The sequence below is a fragment of the Stegostoma tigrinum genome, chromosome 35, assembly GCF_030684315.1.
Source record: "Stegostoma tigrinum isolate sSteTig4 chromosome 35, sSteTig4.hap1, whole genome shotgun sequence".
In the NCBI taxonomy this organism is placed as follows: Eukaryota; Metazoa; Chordata; class Chondrichthyes; order Orectolobiformes; family Stegostomatidae; genus Stegostoma; species Stegostoma tigrinum.
In genome coordinates this window covers 6137151-6153362 of record NC_081388.1, presented here as the reverse complement: position 1 = coordinate 6153362, position 16212 = coordinate 6137151, and the positions used below count along the sequence as shown (strand labels likewise).

Here is a 16212-nt window from a genome sequence, read left to right as displayed (position 1 = left end):
AATGACCTGAGTGTTGTACATTCCCCAGGTCATCAAAGATCTGGGCCAGATGTTGCTCAGTGGTACTTAAATACAATCACCATGGTAGGATAGGAGAATGATCCTAATTGGCCAAGCAACTAATGTTCAATTACTTTGAGTCAGCTGATGTCAGTATAGTCACTGATCAGAACAGGAGACCAAATTAAGATTGAATCTGTGGTTCATTGCTGTTACCTGCTACCTTTTCTAGGCTTTTTTGTGTAGAGTGCATCATTCTCTGTTAATTCTGTTCCAATTAACACACACACTCTGCTTTCACACTGTAAGACAGAATGAGTTAAGGGCAGTATTGATATCTCAAAACTCATTGCACTTAACCGCGGTCACAGTCCAGATATAGACACCTCTGCCTGCTACAGGTACAAGTTGGCTACTGCAATGACATTGGTTCCTGTGTCAATGGGACATTCAAAGAGAAGGGAGCATCAGTAAGAGCAGGTGGCTAACATATATCACCTGGGATTTTTGCTGTTATAATCATTCCCTAAAACCAGAGTGCAGGCTTGTGGTCAGACAGTGCCACAGCACAAGTACCAGAAGGTGAGACATCTGTATCTGACGAGGGAGGGAAGGCAGAGTGAAAGAAGTTAATGAAATCATAGAAGAATTTGTGTATTTTTTCCCCTTTATTCTCGGGATATTTTAAAATAATTTTGCCAGAGCCATTGAGAAGAGTGAGTGGTGAGATAGTAGTAAGTGTTCTTCGTTTCAGCTGTTTGACTCTGATCTCTGTGTAACATGTCTCCAGTTCCCAGCTTCCTGGCTGACAACCAAGATAAGGCCTATTTTAGTTCGCAAGGTGAAGATGCAGTCCAGCCCATGAGCCTGCATAAATGTTGGTCAAAATAATGGGCAGTGTTTCCACATCATAGACAGGTTCGCCTTCACAAGTGCACGGATGTAAATGCAAGTATTAATTATAGGAAGAAGGAAGTTAAAGCAGGTGAAAGATTTCTTTAAAAGGAAGAATGTTGTCCATATCTTGCTTTGGCTCGCTTTGTAATGAACATTAATGAGAGGATTTCCTTTGATAATCAAAGATGGTAACATGCACAGGCGCAGCAGAATGAATGGCTGTTGTCTTGTGGATGTATTCTGCAATTGCGGTTGGCAGGGACCCATATTACATATTGTAATATAAGATTGGAATCAGATGTTACTTGGCAGAATAATTATTATCTTGAAATCTAATTCAAATAAATTATTTTTGAAAGCATGCTTCCATGTAAGGGAGAAGCCATGTTGTATTCCTACATTTTCATTAGTTCCCTTTTCACTTTATCACTAATTGTACTAGGGGCTGGCAGTAGATCTCTCAAAATTTACCACCAGAACTTATTTTCCAAATACCTCTGTGGCAAGAAAGCCAGAGTAAGGATATATCAGTACCTTTATGAACTGATTATAATTCTATAGGATAAGTATTGTAGTGTTTAACATCTTGTTGCATTGTTATAATTTTATTTGTGAATAAATCTAATTTTGTAGTTTAGCCTGCTGGCAATAATGTAGTGATTCACCCCCCCCCCCCCCCCACCCACCCACATCTGAGACGACCGAGGATTACGAAAGGAATTTCTCTATGTTCCAATCCACAATTTAGTTTTGGAGTAGAGTTTTGCTAATGTGTGACAGGAGGGAATAATTAATTGTGGGGATGTGTCATGGAAAGCGTTTGAAAAGCATTGGGTGGAAGCTGGAGCTGTAACACACAACATTGCTCAGTCTATCTCATGGACTTTCTCCTCCCCAGTCTTCTTAATCTTGTACTTAAGCTGCCTTAAGGGATCGGTCATGCTCTTCCAGGTCCAGTCTTCGAAGTCTTCTGCCAGGAGAAAATTCCTATCGATGATCTCGGATGCTTCCCACCAGTTCTTGAAACAGCCCACCCCCAATGTGGAGATCTCTGCCACTCCATTTCTGGTGATGAGGTCTCCATTGGGCTTTAGAACAATGATGCTTGGGATGATGTTAATGTTGTACATTTTTTGTAACTTCCTAGAAAATAAAATACCAACATTCATTGCAGCCCGTGTTGCCGTTTCAAGTCCGCTGTTTAAAAGAAGTGAAATCTGCATAATGCCTTTTGACTCACTCATGCCATGGTTTATTCTTGGCCAGTAAAATATTTGGAATTGTAGTCACTGCTGATTAGTAGCCAACTGCAGCAGTCTGATTGAGCACAGCAAAATCATGAATTTCCTCTGCAGTGAACGTACAAGAATACACAGCAGGATTGTTTTCCCGCAGTGCCCCAACCAACATTCAATCCCCCTAGATAAAAATCTTACTAAAAGTATAGTGATGACATTGAGCTTTTTTGGCTGCTGCACTTCTTACTTCACAGCAGTGACTGCATTTCAGAAGTATCAGAGAACCCCTACAGGGTGGAAACAGGCCCTGAGGCCCAACAAGATCACACCAACCCACCCTCTAATCTAGATAGCCCTGGATGCTATGGGCAATTTAGCATGGCCAATCCACCTAACCTGCACGTCTCTGGAATGTGGGAGGAAACGCGTGTAGACATAGGGAGAATTTGCAAACTCCACACAGACTGTCATCTGAGGATGGAATTGAACCTGGGTCCCTGGTGTGGTAAGGCAGTAGTGTAATCACTGAGCCAACATGCCGTCCCACAATTTGTGGATTGTGAAGGGCTAGGTGATATGCTGTACGTGAAGAGGCTTGTTTGAGTGAGCAAAGAAGGGGGATACCTAGTTAATGTTCTCCAGAGTTTAGAAGAGTAAGGGGTGATCTCATTGGAATGTACAAAGGTCTTGATCGAGCAAAAGCAGCAAGGAATGTGGGTGAGGGTGGGCAGGTAGTTCTCTTATGACGTGATAGTTCTTGTGTGATCTCATGCTATAGAAAATTGTGTTATAGGGAAATCGTTATACTGTATGGTAGAAAGCTTGCATGGTCCAAACAACATCCACTATATTTCAATTGCATTACAGCCAATTTGCATTAACAATATATGCATTATATTAGCAGAAATACCCGTACAACCCAAGGTGCACAGTCTCAGAATAAAGGGCAAGTCACTTAGGGCTGGGATGAGGAAGAACATCTTCACTGAAAGGGTGGTGAATCTTTGGAATTCTCAACCTGAGAGGATTGTTCAGGATCAGGTATTGAGAATATTCAAGGCAGAGATTGATAGATTTCTAGATTTTAAAGCTATGAAGGGATATGGGGATATATCAAGAAAATGGCATTGTATTCGAGGATTACCTGTGATTTAGTTGAATGGCCAAACAGGACTGAATGGCCTCCTATTTCCTGTATCAAACCAAGTTGGTTCTTTCCAAATAAATATCATAGGATTAACACAATGGACAGATGGCACATTAGTCAGTGCAAAATAAGGGCACCAGAAAAATGTGGATGAGAGTGGGATTAGCACTGCTCCATCACACCACCAGGGACCCGGGTTCAATTCCACCCTCTGACAACTGTCTGTGGGGAGTTTGCACATTCTCCTCATGTCTGTGTGGGTTTCCTCCCACAGTCCAAAGATGCGCAGATAGGCGGATTGGCCATGCTAAATTGTACATAGCCTGTACAACCCTGGGCACTATGTGGGTTAGCTGTGGGAAATGCAGGGTTACAGGAATAGGTTATAGAGGTGGGTCTGCTCTTTGGAAAGTCAGTGCAGACTGGATGGGCCGAATGGCCTCTTTCTGCACTGTCGGGATTCTATAATCAATTTCCATCCGCTGTACTTCCGAATCTCCTACCTTAACAGTCAGGTATTTTGAACAATATTGATCACCTTACTGTTAGTATATTCCCAACATTTCTCACTGTTTGAATAAAGACCTTTCTTACAAGAGGATGTGCATGTGTATAATGGTAACTATATCTAGGGGTTCTTGCAGTCCATTTGACAGTGTTTTTACATAATTTAGAAACTCCTCAAGCTCAGTTCAGTTTCCCCTTCGTTGAGCTTACCTACTCAGCATTGTGAGTGGACGCTGCCCAGTACTTACTACTAGGTGACTCTCACCCTTTACAAAACAAGGAGGAGAGCAAAACCTGGTCTACATCAACAGAGCTGAGGTGGGGAGGGTCGGGAGCATCACGTTCCCAGCAGTGACGGTCACCAACAATCTGTCCTGGTCCATCCACGTTGATGTGACAGTCAAGAAGGCACGGCAACACCCCCTTAGGAGGCTAAGGAAATTCGGCAGGTCTGTAAAGACACTTATCATTTTTTTGTAGATGGACCATAGAAAGCATTCTATCTGGGTGCATCATGGTGTGGTACATCCTCTGCTCTGCCCAGGACTATAAGAAAGCACAGAGTTGTAAGCACAGCCCAATCCACCAGCAAGCCAACCTCCCATCCAGTGACTCCATCTATACTTGTTGCTGCCTTAGGAACGAAGCCCCCCTGACTAAGTTATAATTTCTTCCAACTACTTCTGTCAGCCAGAAGATACAGAAGCTTAAACACACACACACCAGTGGGTTCAAGATCAGCTTCTTCCCTGCTGTTCTGAATGGACATCTCAAATTTCACACTGAATGTTGATCTCGCTCTTTTTGCACCTTCTCTGCAGCTGTAACCTTGTATTCCTCACTGTTCTATTTACCATTTGGCACTTTGTATGAGAAGATCTGCCTGTACTGCCCACAAAACAAAACTTTTCACTGTCTCTAGGTACATGTGACAATAATAAATCAAATCAAATCAAAATGAGCTTGTGTTGGAGGAGGAAAGAAATAACTCGTGAATCTAGTGACAGATGAGTCAATGTTGCAAACATGCCAACCATCAAATCTAACTGAATAAAGGCCAGAAAAGAAAGAAATAAAAGCTCAGAGACCCAGGAGAGAAAAAAGATGATACAGAATAACCTATGAGGGACTTAGACATAAATACAACAACAACTTGCATTGCTGTAGCACCTTTCACATATCAAAAAATGCCTGAAGCTGATAGGCCAGGTTTGACACTGAGCTACCCAAGGAGACATCAAGATGGATGCTAGGGTCAAAGAGATTGGGTATCAGCGATGTCTTACGGGAGGAGAGAGGGGTAGAGAGGTTGAATGGAGAGACTTCCAGAGCCCAGGACCTGGGATGTCAAGATGCTGCCACCAATGGTAGGGCATTTAAAGTTGTAAATTTTCCCAAGGCTGGAATCTGAGGAGTGCAGACATCACGAAATGGTGTGTCACAGAGCAAGGGAGAGGTGAGGCATGGAGGAGTATTAAAATTGAGCGGATTGGGTCTATATTGATTGAAGTTTAGAAGAATGAGAGGTGACCATTTGAAACAAGATTTCTTCTCCCACACTTTTTGTCTTCAGCATATGTGCCACTCTTTCCTAGCTACTGTCAATTCTGAAGCAAGATCACTGGACTTTAAACATTAAATCGGTTTCTCTCTTCACAGATGCAGCCAGACCTGCTGAGTTTCTCCAGGGATTTCTGTTTTTGGTTAAGATCTTAAGCATCTGCAGTTCTTTGTTTTATTAAGATTCTTAAGGGAGGGCTCAACAACAATGCAGAGATAATAAAATGTGAGGCTGGATGAACACAGCAGGCCAAGCAGCATCTCAGGAGCACAAAAGCTGACGTTTCGGGCCTAGACCCTTCATCAGAGAGGGGGATGGGGGGAGGGAACTGGAATAAATAGGGAGAGAGGGGGAGGCGGACCGAAGATGGAGAGCAAAGAATATAGGTGGAGAGGGTGTAGGTGGGGAGGTAGGGAGGGGATAGGTCAGTCCAGGGAAGACGGACAGGTCAAGGAGGTGGGATGAGGTTAGTAGGTAGCTGGGGGTGCGGCTGGGGGTGGGAGGAAGGGATGGGTGAGAGGAAGAACCGGTTAGGGAGGCAGAGACAGGTTGGACTGGTTTTGGGATGCAGTGGGTGGGGGGGAAGAGCTGGGCTGGTTGTGTGGTGCAGTGGGGGGAGGGGATGAACTGGGCTGGTTTAGGGATGCAGTGGGGGAAGGGGAGATTTTGAAACTGGTGAAGTCCACATTGATACCATATGGCTGCAGGGTTCCCAGGCGGAATATGAGTTGCTGTTCCTGCAACCTTCGGGTGGCATCATTGTGGCAGTGCAGGAGGCCCATGATGGACATGTCATCAAGAGAATGGGAGGGGGAGTGGAAATGGTTTGCGACTGGGAGGTGCAGTTGTTTGTTGCGAACTGAGCGGAGGTGTTCTGCAAAGCGGTCCCCAAGCCTCCGCTTGGTTTCCCCAATGTAGAGAAAGCCGCACCGGGTACAGTGGATGCAGTATACCACATTGGCAGATGTGCAGGTGAACCTCTGCTTAATCCAGCCTTCAACAATGCAGAGAGGTTGTTTCCCCTTATAAGAGGGTCTAGGGCCAGAGGGCATCATTTCAGAGTAGGGGCTTGCCCTTTTAAACAGAGATGAGCAAGAATTCCTTTTCTCTAAGGGTGGTGAATCTGTGGAATTCTTTAGAGGCTGGTCTGTTAAGCACAGTCAAGGCTGATAGGCTGATTGTTAATCAGTAAAGGAATCAAGGGTTACAGGGAAGAGGCAGGAACGGCGCTGGGGAAAGCCAGATTAACCCTGATCTCAGTGAGTGGTGGAGCAGACTCGTGGCATTGTGCAGCATGGAAACAGACCCTTTAGCTCAACCAGCCCATGATGACTGTGTTCCCAAATTTAACTAGCCCCAACTGCCTGCACTTGGCACATATCCTTCCAAACATTTCTTACTCATGAACTTACCCAAATGTCTGTTAAACGTTGTAATTGAACCCATATCCACCACTTCCTCTGGAAGCTCATTCCACAAACGAACCACACTGTAAAAATGTTACCCCTTGTATCTTTCTTAAATCTTTCTCCTCCCCCTTTAAAAATATGCCCCCACCCTCATAATTTTATAAACCTCAATCTCCTGCACTACAGTGAAAAAAGACCCAGCCTATCTAGCCTCTCCTTATAACTCCAACTCTCCATTCCCGGCACCATCCTGATAAATCATTTTCTTCAACTTCATAAGATCCTTCCTATTGCAGGGCAACCAGAACTGGACACAGTAATCCAAAAGAGGCCTCACCAATGTCCTGTACGTGATGTCTAAAGCCCTGTACTCAAAAGTCTGAACTAGGAAGGCAAATGTATTAAATGCTTCCTTTATCCAATGGCTGAAGGGCCTACTTCTGCCCTTACATCTCTTACATTGGGCAGGTGATCTTTTCAAAACACCAGTTTCTAAAGATGTTTGGCAGGGCAGATGCTGAGGGAATGTTGCCTCTTGTCAGACGAATCTAGAATATAAAGACACAGTTCCAAATTATGGGATCTCCTGTTTAAGAGATGAGGAGAAATCTGTTCTGTCAGAGGTCATTAAGCTTTGGAATTTTTCCCACAGCGAGTTATGGAGGTCATTGAATATATTCAAGGTTGAATAAGAGAGGTTTGAGATCTACAAAGTAGTTAACATAGAACATAGAACAATACAGCGCAGAACAGGCCCTTCGGCCCTCGATGTTGCACCGACCTGTGAACTAATCTAAGCCCCTCCCCCTACACTATCCCATCATCATCCATATGCTTATCCAAGGACTGTTTAAATGCCCCTAATGTGGCTGAGTTAACTACATGGGAGGCAGGGCGTTCCACGCCCTTACCACTCTCTGAGTAAAGAACCTGCCTCTGACATCTGTCTTAAATCTATCACCCCTCAATTTGTAGCTATGTCCCCTTGTACAAGCTGAAGTCATCATCCTCAGAAAAAGACTCTCACTGTCCACCCTATCTAATCCTCTGATCATCTTGTATGTCTCTACTAAATCCTCTCTTAGTCTCCTTCTCTCCAATGAGAACAGACCCAATCCCTCAGCCTTTCTTCATAGGGCCTGCGCTCCAGACCAGGCAACGTCCTGGTAAATCTCCTCTGCACCTTTTCCAATGCTTTCACATCCTTCCTGTAATGTGGCGACCAGAACTACATGCAATATTCCAAGTGAGGCCGCACTAACGTTTTGTACAATTGCATCATGATATCACGGCTCCGGAACTCAATCCCTCTACCAATAAAACTTAACACACCGTAAGCCTTCTTAACAGCTCTTTCAACCTGGGTGGCAACTTTCAGGGATCTATGTACATGGACACCAAGATCCCTCTGCACGTCCACACTGCCAAGAATCTTTCCATTCACCCAGTATTCTGCCTTCCTATTATTCCTCCCAAAGTGAATCACCTCACATTTATCCGTATTAAACCCCATTTGCCACCTTCAGCCCAATTCTGCAGTTTATCCAAGTCTCCCTGCAACCTGCAACATTCTTCCACACTGTCCACCACTCCACCGACTTTAGTGTCATCTGCAAACTTACTAACCCATCCACCAATGCCTCCGTCCAAGTCATTTATAAAAATGACAAACAGCAGTGGTCCCAAAACAGATCCTTGAGGCACACCACTAGTGACCTGACTCCAGGCTGAATATTTTCCATCAACACCACTCGTTGCCTTCTTACAGAAAGCCAGTTTCTAATCCAAACTGCTAAATCTCCATCAATCCCGTGCCTCTGTATTTTCTCCTATAGCCTACCATGTGGAACCTTATCAAAGGCTTTACTGAAGTCCATGTACACCACGTCAACTACCCTTCCCTCATCCACATGCTTGGTCACCTTCTCAAAAAACTCAATGAGGTTTGTGAGACACGACCTGTCCTTGATGAATCTATGCTGAATATCTCCAATCAAATTGTTTCTTACTAGGTGATTATAAATCCTATCTCTTATAATCCTACCCAAAATTTTTCCTACAACAGACATAAGGCTCACAGGTCTATAATTACCTGGGTCATCTCTACTGCCCTTCTTGAACAAGTGCACAACATTTGCAATCCTCCAATCCTCTGGTACTAAACCTGTAGACAATGAGGACTGGAAGATCAAGACCAAAGGCTCTGCCACCTCCTCCCTAGCTTCCCAGACAATCCCCGGAAAAATCCCATCTGGCCCAGGGGACTTATCTACCTTCACCCCTTCTAGTATTGATAACACCTCCTCCTTACTAACCTTAATCCTTTCAATTCTAGTAGCCCATAACTCAGTCATCTCCTCTACAATATTTTCCTGTTCCTCAGTAAAACAGATGAGAAATATTCATTTAGCACCTCTCCAATCTCCACAGGGTCCACACACATCTTCTCACTTCTGTCTTTGACTGGCTCCCATTCCTACTCTAGTCATCCTCTTATTCCTCGGATACCTATAGAAAGCTTTAGGGTTCTCCTTTATTTACCTGCTAATGTCTGCTCATGTCCCCTCCTTGCTCTTCTTAACTCTCAGTTTAAATCCTTCCTAGCTAATCAGTAACTCTCCATCGCCTCATCTGAACCATCTCGTCTCATCATCACATAAGCCTCCCTCTTCCGCTTTACAAGAGATACAATTTCTTTAGTAAACCACCGTTCCTTTACCTTATCGCTTCCTCCCTGCCTGACAGGGACATACCTATCAAGGACACGCAATAGCTGTTCCTTAAACCAGCTCCAACTTCGATTGTCCCCATCCCCTGCATTTTGCTAACCCATTCTATGCCTCCTAAGTCTTGCATAATCATATTATAATTGCCCTTCCCCCATCTAAATCTCTTGCCCTGTGGCATGTTCCTATCCCTTTCCATTGCTAAAGTAAACATAACCGAATTGTGATCACTCTGTCCAAAGTGCTCACCTACCACTAAATCAAACACCTGGCCTGGTTCATTACCAAGTACCAGATCCACTGTGGCCTCCCCTCTTGTCGGCCCTTTGACATACTGTGTCAGGAAACCCTCCTGTACACATTGGACAAAAACTGATCCATCCGACGTACTAGAGTTATAGCATTTCCAGTCAATGTTAGGGAAGTTAAAGTCTCCCATAATGACCAACCTGTTCTTTTCACTTCTGCCCAGAATAATTTAGCCGATCCTCTCCTCCACATCCCTGGAACTTTGCGGAGGCCTATAAAAAACTCCCAGCAGTGTTACCTCTCCTCTCCTGTTTCTGACCTCAGCCCATACCACCTCAGTAGACAAGTCCTCATCAAAAGTTCTTTCAGCCACTGTTATACTGTCCTTGACTAACAAAGCCACACCTCCCCCTCTTTTACCACCTTCCCTGACCTTAATGAAAGATCTAAACCCTGGAACCTGCAACATCCATTCCTGACCCTGCTTTATCCATGTCTCCGAAATGGCCACAATATCGAAGTCCCAGGTAGCTATCCAAGCTGCAAGCTCACCTACCTTATTCCGGATACTCCTGATGTTGAAGTAGACACACTTCAATCCAGCTTGCTGTCTGCCAGCACACTCCTGTGACAGTGAGGTCCTGGCCAGGTCCTCCCTACGTTCATCCTCCTGTGTACTAGAACTACACCTCAGTTTCCCATCCCCCTTGCTAAGCTAGTTTAAACCCACCCGAACAGCACTAGCAAATTTTCCACCCAGGATATTAGTGCCCCTCTGGTTCAAGTGGAGACCGTCCTATTTGTAGAGGTCCCACCTTCCCCAGAATGATCCCCAATTGACCATGTACCTGAAGCCCACCCTCCTGCACCATCCCTGCAGCCACGTGTTCAGCTGAAATCTCTCCCTGTTCTTTGCCTCGCTATCACTTGGCACGGGTAACAAACCAGAGATAACCACTCCGTTTGTTTGAGCTCTCAGCTTCCAGCGGAGCTCCCTGAAATCCTGCCTGACATCCCTATCCCTCTTTCTCCGTATGTCGTTGGTGTCTATGTGGACCATGACTTGGGGCTGGTCACCCTCTCCCTTCAGGACCCCAAAGACACTATCCGAGACAACACGGACCCTGGCACCTGGGAGGCAACGCACCAACCATGAGTCTCTTTCGTTCCCGGCAAACCTTCTATCAGTCCCTCTAACTATTGAGTCCAATGACTATCACTCTCTTCCTATCCCCTCTTCCCTTCTGTGCAAGGGAGACAGACTCTGTGACAGAGACCTGCACCCTACTGCATGCCCCTGGTAAGTTGTCCCCCCCAACAGCATCCGAAACGCCTCTCTGATGAAGGGTCTAGGCCCGAAACGTCAGCTTTTGTGCTCCTGAGATGCTGCTTGGCCTGCTGTGTTCATCCAGCCTCACATTTTGTTGTTTTGGATTCTCCAGCATCTGCAGTTCCCATTATCTCCGAAATGGTATACTTGTTTTTCAGGGGAACGACCACAGGGGATCCCTGCACTGACTGCTTTTTCCCCCCTTCTAACAGTTACCCAGCTTTCTTCACGCTTAGGAGTAACTACTTCCCTGTAACTCTTGTCTATCACTGACTCTGCCTCCCGAATGATCCGAAGTTCATCCAACTCCCGCTCCAGATCCCTACCTGCACTGCCGTCCCTCCTAATCCCCTAAACAGAAAGTTAAAAAAAAGAGAAGCTTACCTTGATTTGTCCCTGGCGTATAAGGTTAGAGGAGATGGATGGGTGGGAGGCCCTACAAGGGTAGGGTCTCGGGTTTACACAACGACCACTTATATAGCTGAGGGATGAAAAAATACGTCCCTCCCTTCCCAGAAACCTCTGCTCCCGCTCGCGCTGCTGCTTCACAAAGAAATGGAAGGCTCCAACGCTCGAGGTAAGCTTTTTAAAGATTTAAAATCTCTGACTCACCGGCTTCCCGACAGGCCCCTGGTCCAAGCTCCCGCTCGCGCTGCTGCTTCAACCAGTTAAGGATGTTGGTGGGAGGTGGAGGGGACACAGACATGAAATTGGAGTTAAGGCCATCATTTGATTGGCCATGATCTTACTGATGGTGGAATGGACTTGAAGGGTTGAATGGCCTACTCCTAATTCATGTGTTCTTATTAAAATCAAGATGCCTGATTGGGAGATGTGTGTGATCGGCAAGCACAACAGAGATGGATGATTGCAACCTGGTGTGAGTTACATTATGTCAAGTCAAGTTAATACACTGTAAGCCTCCAAAGGGAGGTAATGGCCTAGTGGTGTAATTGCTAATCCAGAGATCTAGGCAATGATCAGGGGACCTGTGTTCAAATCCTACTGTGGTGGAAATTGAATTCAATAAAAATATGGAATTAGAAGTCTGATGATGACCATAAATTTAATGTTGATTGTTAGAAAGATCAATCTGATTCACTAATCCCCTACAGGGAGGGAAGTTTTGTCATCTCACCTGTTCTAGCCTACATGTGACTCCAGGCCCACAGCAATGTGGTTGACTCTTAACTGCCCCCTGGCCAATTAGGGATGGGTAGTAAATGCTGGCCTGGCCTCTGATGCTCTTATTGTATGAATGAATAAAAGAAATACATGGAATTCTTGCTTGTAATAGTTCTGCTGTGACTGCAGTTTAATTGGGCTCATCTTCTGTTTCTTCATTTGTCTCATTACTGCCCCCTTGTGTCTTGCACCTGCTTCTACTGCCATTTAAACTGCACACTTTTAAAAGAAGTTTTAACCTTCCCTGTTCCACTGCAACAATGCCTTTACCTCTTGTACCTGTCCTGGAAAGGTAGATAGAGCCACTTCTTGTGCAGTGTCCTAAGGTATTGCTGCTCCTTCTCCTCTGTTTGATCCTGGGAGACATACACGGGCACCAGCTGAGCTGCCCGTTCCACGTAGAACTCATCCAGCAGCTGGTTAGTGAACTCCTGCAGCACGGGGGTGAACTCCTGGCATTTCGGGCACTCCCTGGACCCAAAATAGAGCAGCACCAGCTTGTTACGCACTTTGTTCTCCAGCTGCTGGGGGGTGTCCAGCTGGTCCCGGTCTCTGTTGTTCACTATCAAAGTCACTCCTTCAAACAGGTCTGTCATAGCGAATGACCACCTCTGTAACAGCCGCTGTTCCAAAGTCAGATTTGTCCAGGGAGGATTACTATTAATCTTTAATTAATTCACGTTAATCCTCTGGCCCACCTGACTTCTCTTCCTCAGCCTCCTACACTGTTCCAGTGGAACTCAAGGAACTGCACTTAATGTGTCTACTAGGAATTTTCCAGCCTTAAACAGCTACAGATCATAAATGTTTCACCCATTTTCTCTGACGAAAAGTGCCATGCCGCTTACACCACCTATGTCCCATCTCCTGTTTCTTAGTGTGCCTGATTTACCATCCTCATTTGACTTCCACACATATTCCTTTTGTCATTTATAAAGCAGGTGGACTGCAGAGGAAGATAATTCACCTCAACAAGGTGTACTGGCACATAAGGTCCGTCGGAACCACTTTGTCTAACGCCATCAACATGATGTGGAGGTGCTGGTGTTGGGTTGGGATGGATAAAGTCAGAAATCATACGACACCAGGTCATAGCCCAGCAGGTTTATTTGAAATCGCAAGCTTTGCTGATCATCATACCCCAACTAATCCAGAAAACAAACCTTCTGCCCTCATTCAGCCCGTATCCCCCAGTCATGTAACCGTCCAGATGCCGCTTAAATGTCGCTAACATGCCTGCTTCCACCACTTCAGTGTGCTCCAGGCTCCTCTAAAAAACTTCCCTCACACATCTCTCTTAAACGTTCTTCATTTCACCTTGAACCTGTTCCCCCATGTAATTGAAACTTCAACCCTGGGAAAGAGCCTCTGACAGTCCACCCCACCTATGCTTTACATAATTTTGTGGACCCCTATCAGGTCTCCTCTCAGCTGCCGCCTTCCCAGGGAAAACAATCCTAGTCTTTTTAAGCTATCCTCATAGTCAGTGCCTTGGAGACCAGGCAACATCTTGGTGAACCTTCTCTGTACTGTCCCGAAAGGTTCCACATTCCTCTGGTAGCGTGGTGACCAAAACTGCACACAATACTCCTAATGCAGCCTAACAAGGGTTTTATATAGCTGCAACATATTTTAGCCAACTCTTGTACTCCCCGCCCTGGATGATGAAGGCAAGCATGCCGTATGCTTTCTTAACCACCTTGGCCACCTGTGTTGCCACTTTAAGGGAACTGTGGATCTACGCGTCCAGATCGATCTGAATGTTAGAATTCCTTAGTGTTCTGCCATTTATAATATAATTCATACCTAAATTTGACCCTCCACAATGCGTCACCTCACATTTTTCTGGATTAAACTCCGTCTGCCATTTCTGTGCCCAAATCGCCAATCTATCTATATCCTAATGTATACTTTCACAATCGTTGGCACTATCAGCAACTCCACTAATCTTCGTGTCATCAGTAAAGTTCAGAGATGGCACGGTGGCTCAGTGGTTGGCAATGCTGCCTCACAGCGCCAGGGACCCGGGTTCAATTCCACCTCAAAGTTTGCACCTTCTCCCTGTGACTGTGTGGGTTTCCTCCCACAGTCCAAAGATGTGCAGGCTGTATGGATAGGCCATGCCACATTGCCCATAGTGTTCAGGAATGTGTAGATTAGGGGGATGAGTCTGGGTGGGTACTCTGAGGGTTGGAGTGTACTTGTTGGGCTGAAAGGCCTGTTTCCACACTGGAGGAATTCCATGGTCTTGCTTATCAGACCACCCACATTTTCCTCCAAATTATTTATATATACTATAAACAACAAAGGACCTGTGGTCCCTGTGGAACACCACTAGTTATCAGTCTCCATTGTGAAAAATATCCTTCCACCACTACCCTCTGTCTTCTATGACAAAGCCAGTTTTCTATTCATCTAGCCAGGCCACCCAAATCCCTTGTGATTTTAGTTTTTGTACCAACTTTGTCAAATGCCTTACTAAAGTCCAGATAAACTGCATCCACAGCCCTTCCCCCATCAATTATCCTTGTTACTTCTTCAAAAAATTCAATCAGGTTGGTGAGACATGACCTTCCCTGGAGGAAAAAAAACATGCTGCCTGTCACTAGCTAGTCCATTTTCCTCCAAATACGCATGTAAATCGTCCCTCAATATCTTCCCCAAGAGCTTCTCACCATAGACATCAGGCTCACAAGCCTGTAGTTTCCTGGATTATCCCTGCTTCCTTTCTTAAACAAGGGAACAACATTGGCTAATCTCCAGGCCTTTGGAACTTCACCTGTGGTCAAGGAGGATGTGAAGATATCCGCTAATGCCCTAATTATTTCTCCCCTTGTCTCTTTCAGAAACCTGGGATAGATCCCATCTGGTCCTGGGGACTTGTCTACCTTAATGCAATTTAGGATACCCAATACTTCCGTTTTCAATGCATTTACATTCTCTAGAATATTCACACACTTATCCCTTGCCTCAACATCAGTCATGACCTTCTCTTTGGTGAAAACTGATACAAAGTACTCATTCCGGATCTCTCCCTCTTCCTGTGGCTCCATGTATACCTTCCCTCCTTTGTCCTTGAGGGAGCCTATTCTTTCCCTTGTTACCCTCTTTCTTCTAACATATACATAAAAAGCCTTGGGATTCACCTTGACCCTGTTTGCTAAAGATATTTCATTGCCCTTTTTTGCCTTCCTAATTCTACGTTTAAGTTCCTTCCTAATTTCTCTATACTCCTCACTGACTTTGTCAGTTTGTAGATGCCGAGACTTTTGTATACTTCCTTTGTCCTTTTGACTAGGCTCACAACTTCCCTTGACATCCATGGTTTCTGAATCCTGCCATTCCTATCTTTCTGTTTGCCCTACACTTTAATCAACTTGTCTTTAAAACCCCTCACATTCCAGATGTAGATGTGTCCTCAAATAACTGCTCCCAATCCACATTTCCCAGTTCTTGTCTAGTTCGGATGTAGGTGGCCCTTGCCCATTGAAACACCTTCACCCGAGGGCCCTTCTTGTCTTTGTCCATGATAACTCGAAATCCTCTGGAGTTTTGGAGTAAGCCCGAAATGCTCTCGTACTGAAACATCGATCACCCCGTCCTGGCTCATTCCCTAATACCAAGCCAAATATGGCCTCCTCTCTGGTTGGATTGTCAACATACTGTCTCAAAAAGCCTTCCTGGACACATCTAACAAATTGCTCTCCATCCGAGCCCCTGGCTCGAAGGAAAGTTGAAGTCACTCACCTTCCTTCTGTTATAACAAGGTGTGGAGCTAGATGAACACAGCAGGTCAAGCAGCATCAGAGGAGCAGGAAGGCTGACGTTTCAGGACTAGACCCTTCTTTGTGTTGTTGTGTTTTAACCTTAGTGGATGACTTAAGTACGTTTTGCCTTAAAACCCAGCAGTTTGACCATCTGGAACGCAACGCCTTGCATTTACCTTTAAAATAAGGAAAGGTT

At 45.2% G+C, this 16212-nt stretch overlaps 1 protein-coding gene across 2 annotated transcripts; it reads right to left on the bottom strand.

Annotated features, from left to right (window-relative positions):
* Nucleotides 1–1589: 1589 nt before the first annotated feature.
* nxnl1 (nucleoredoxin like 1) lies at nucleotides 1590–12868 on the bottom strand. 2 transcript variants are annotated; one of them, XM_048522108.2, is made up of 2 exons: nucleotides 12520–12868; nucleotides 1590–2040 (listed from the first exon to the last, which is right to left on the bottom strand). In XM_048522108.2, exons 1-2 carry the CDS (start codon nucleotides 12843–12845, stop codon nucleotides 1764–1766), a joined length of 603 nt encoding a protein of 200 aa, XP_048378065.1. In that variant the 5' UTR covers nucleotides 12846–12868; the 3' UTR covers nucleotides 1590–1763. The 2 variants fall into 2 exon arrangements, with proteins under 2 accessions (XP_048378065.1, XP_048378066.1); XM_048522109.2 differs by having other exon boundaries at nucleotides 12529–12868.
* Nucleotides 12869–16212: the final 3344 nt, after the last annotated feature.

What these genes read in the sequence shown, in the direction of transcription:
- nxnl1 (XM_048522108.2), bottom strand. Translation starts at nt 12,845, where the DNA reads ATGACAGACCTGTTTGAAGGAGTGACTTTGATAGTGAACAACAGAGAC. An exon ending in TTCCAGGACAGGTACAAGAG is followed by an intron (nt 2,041 to 12,519) that starts GTAAAGGCATTG and finishes TTTATTTTCTAG; the next exon opens with GAAGTTACAAAAAATGTACA.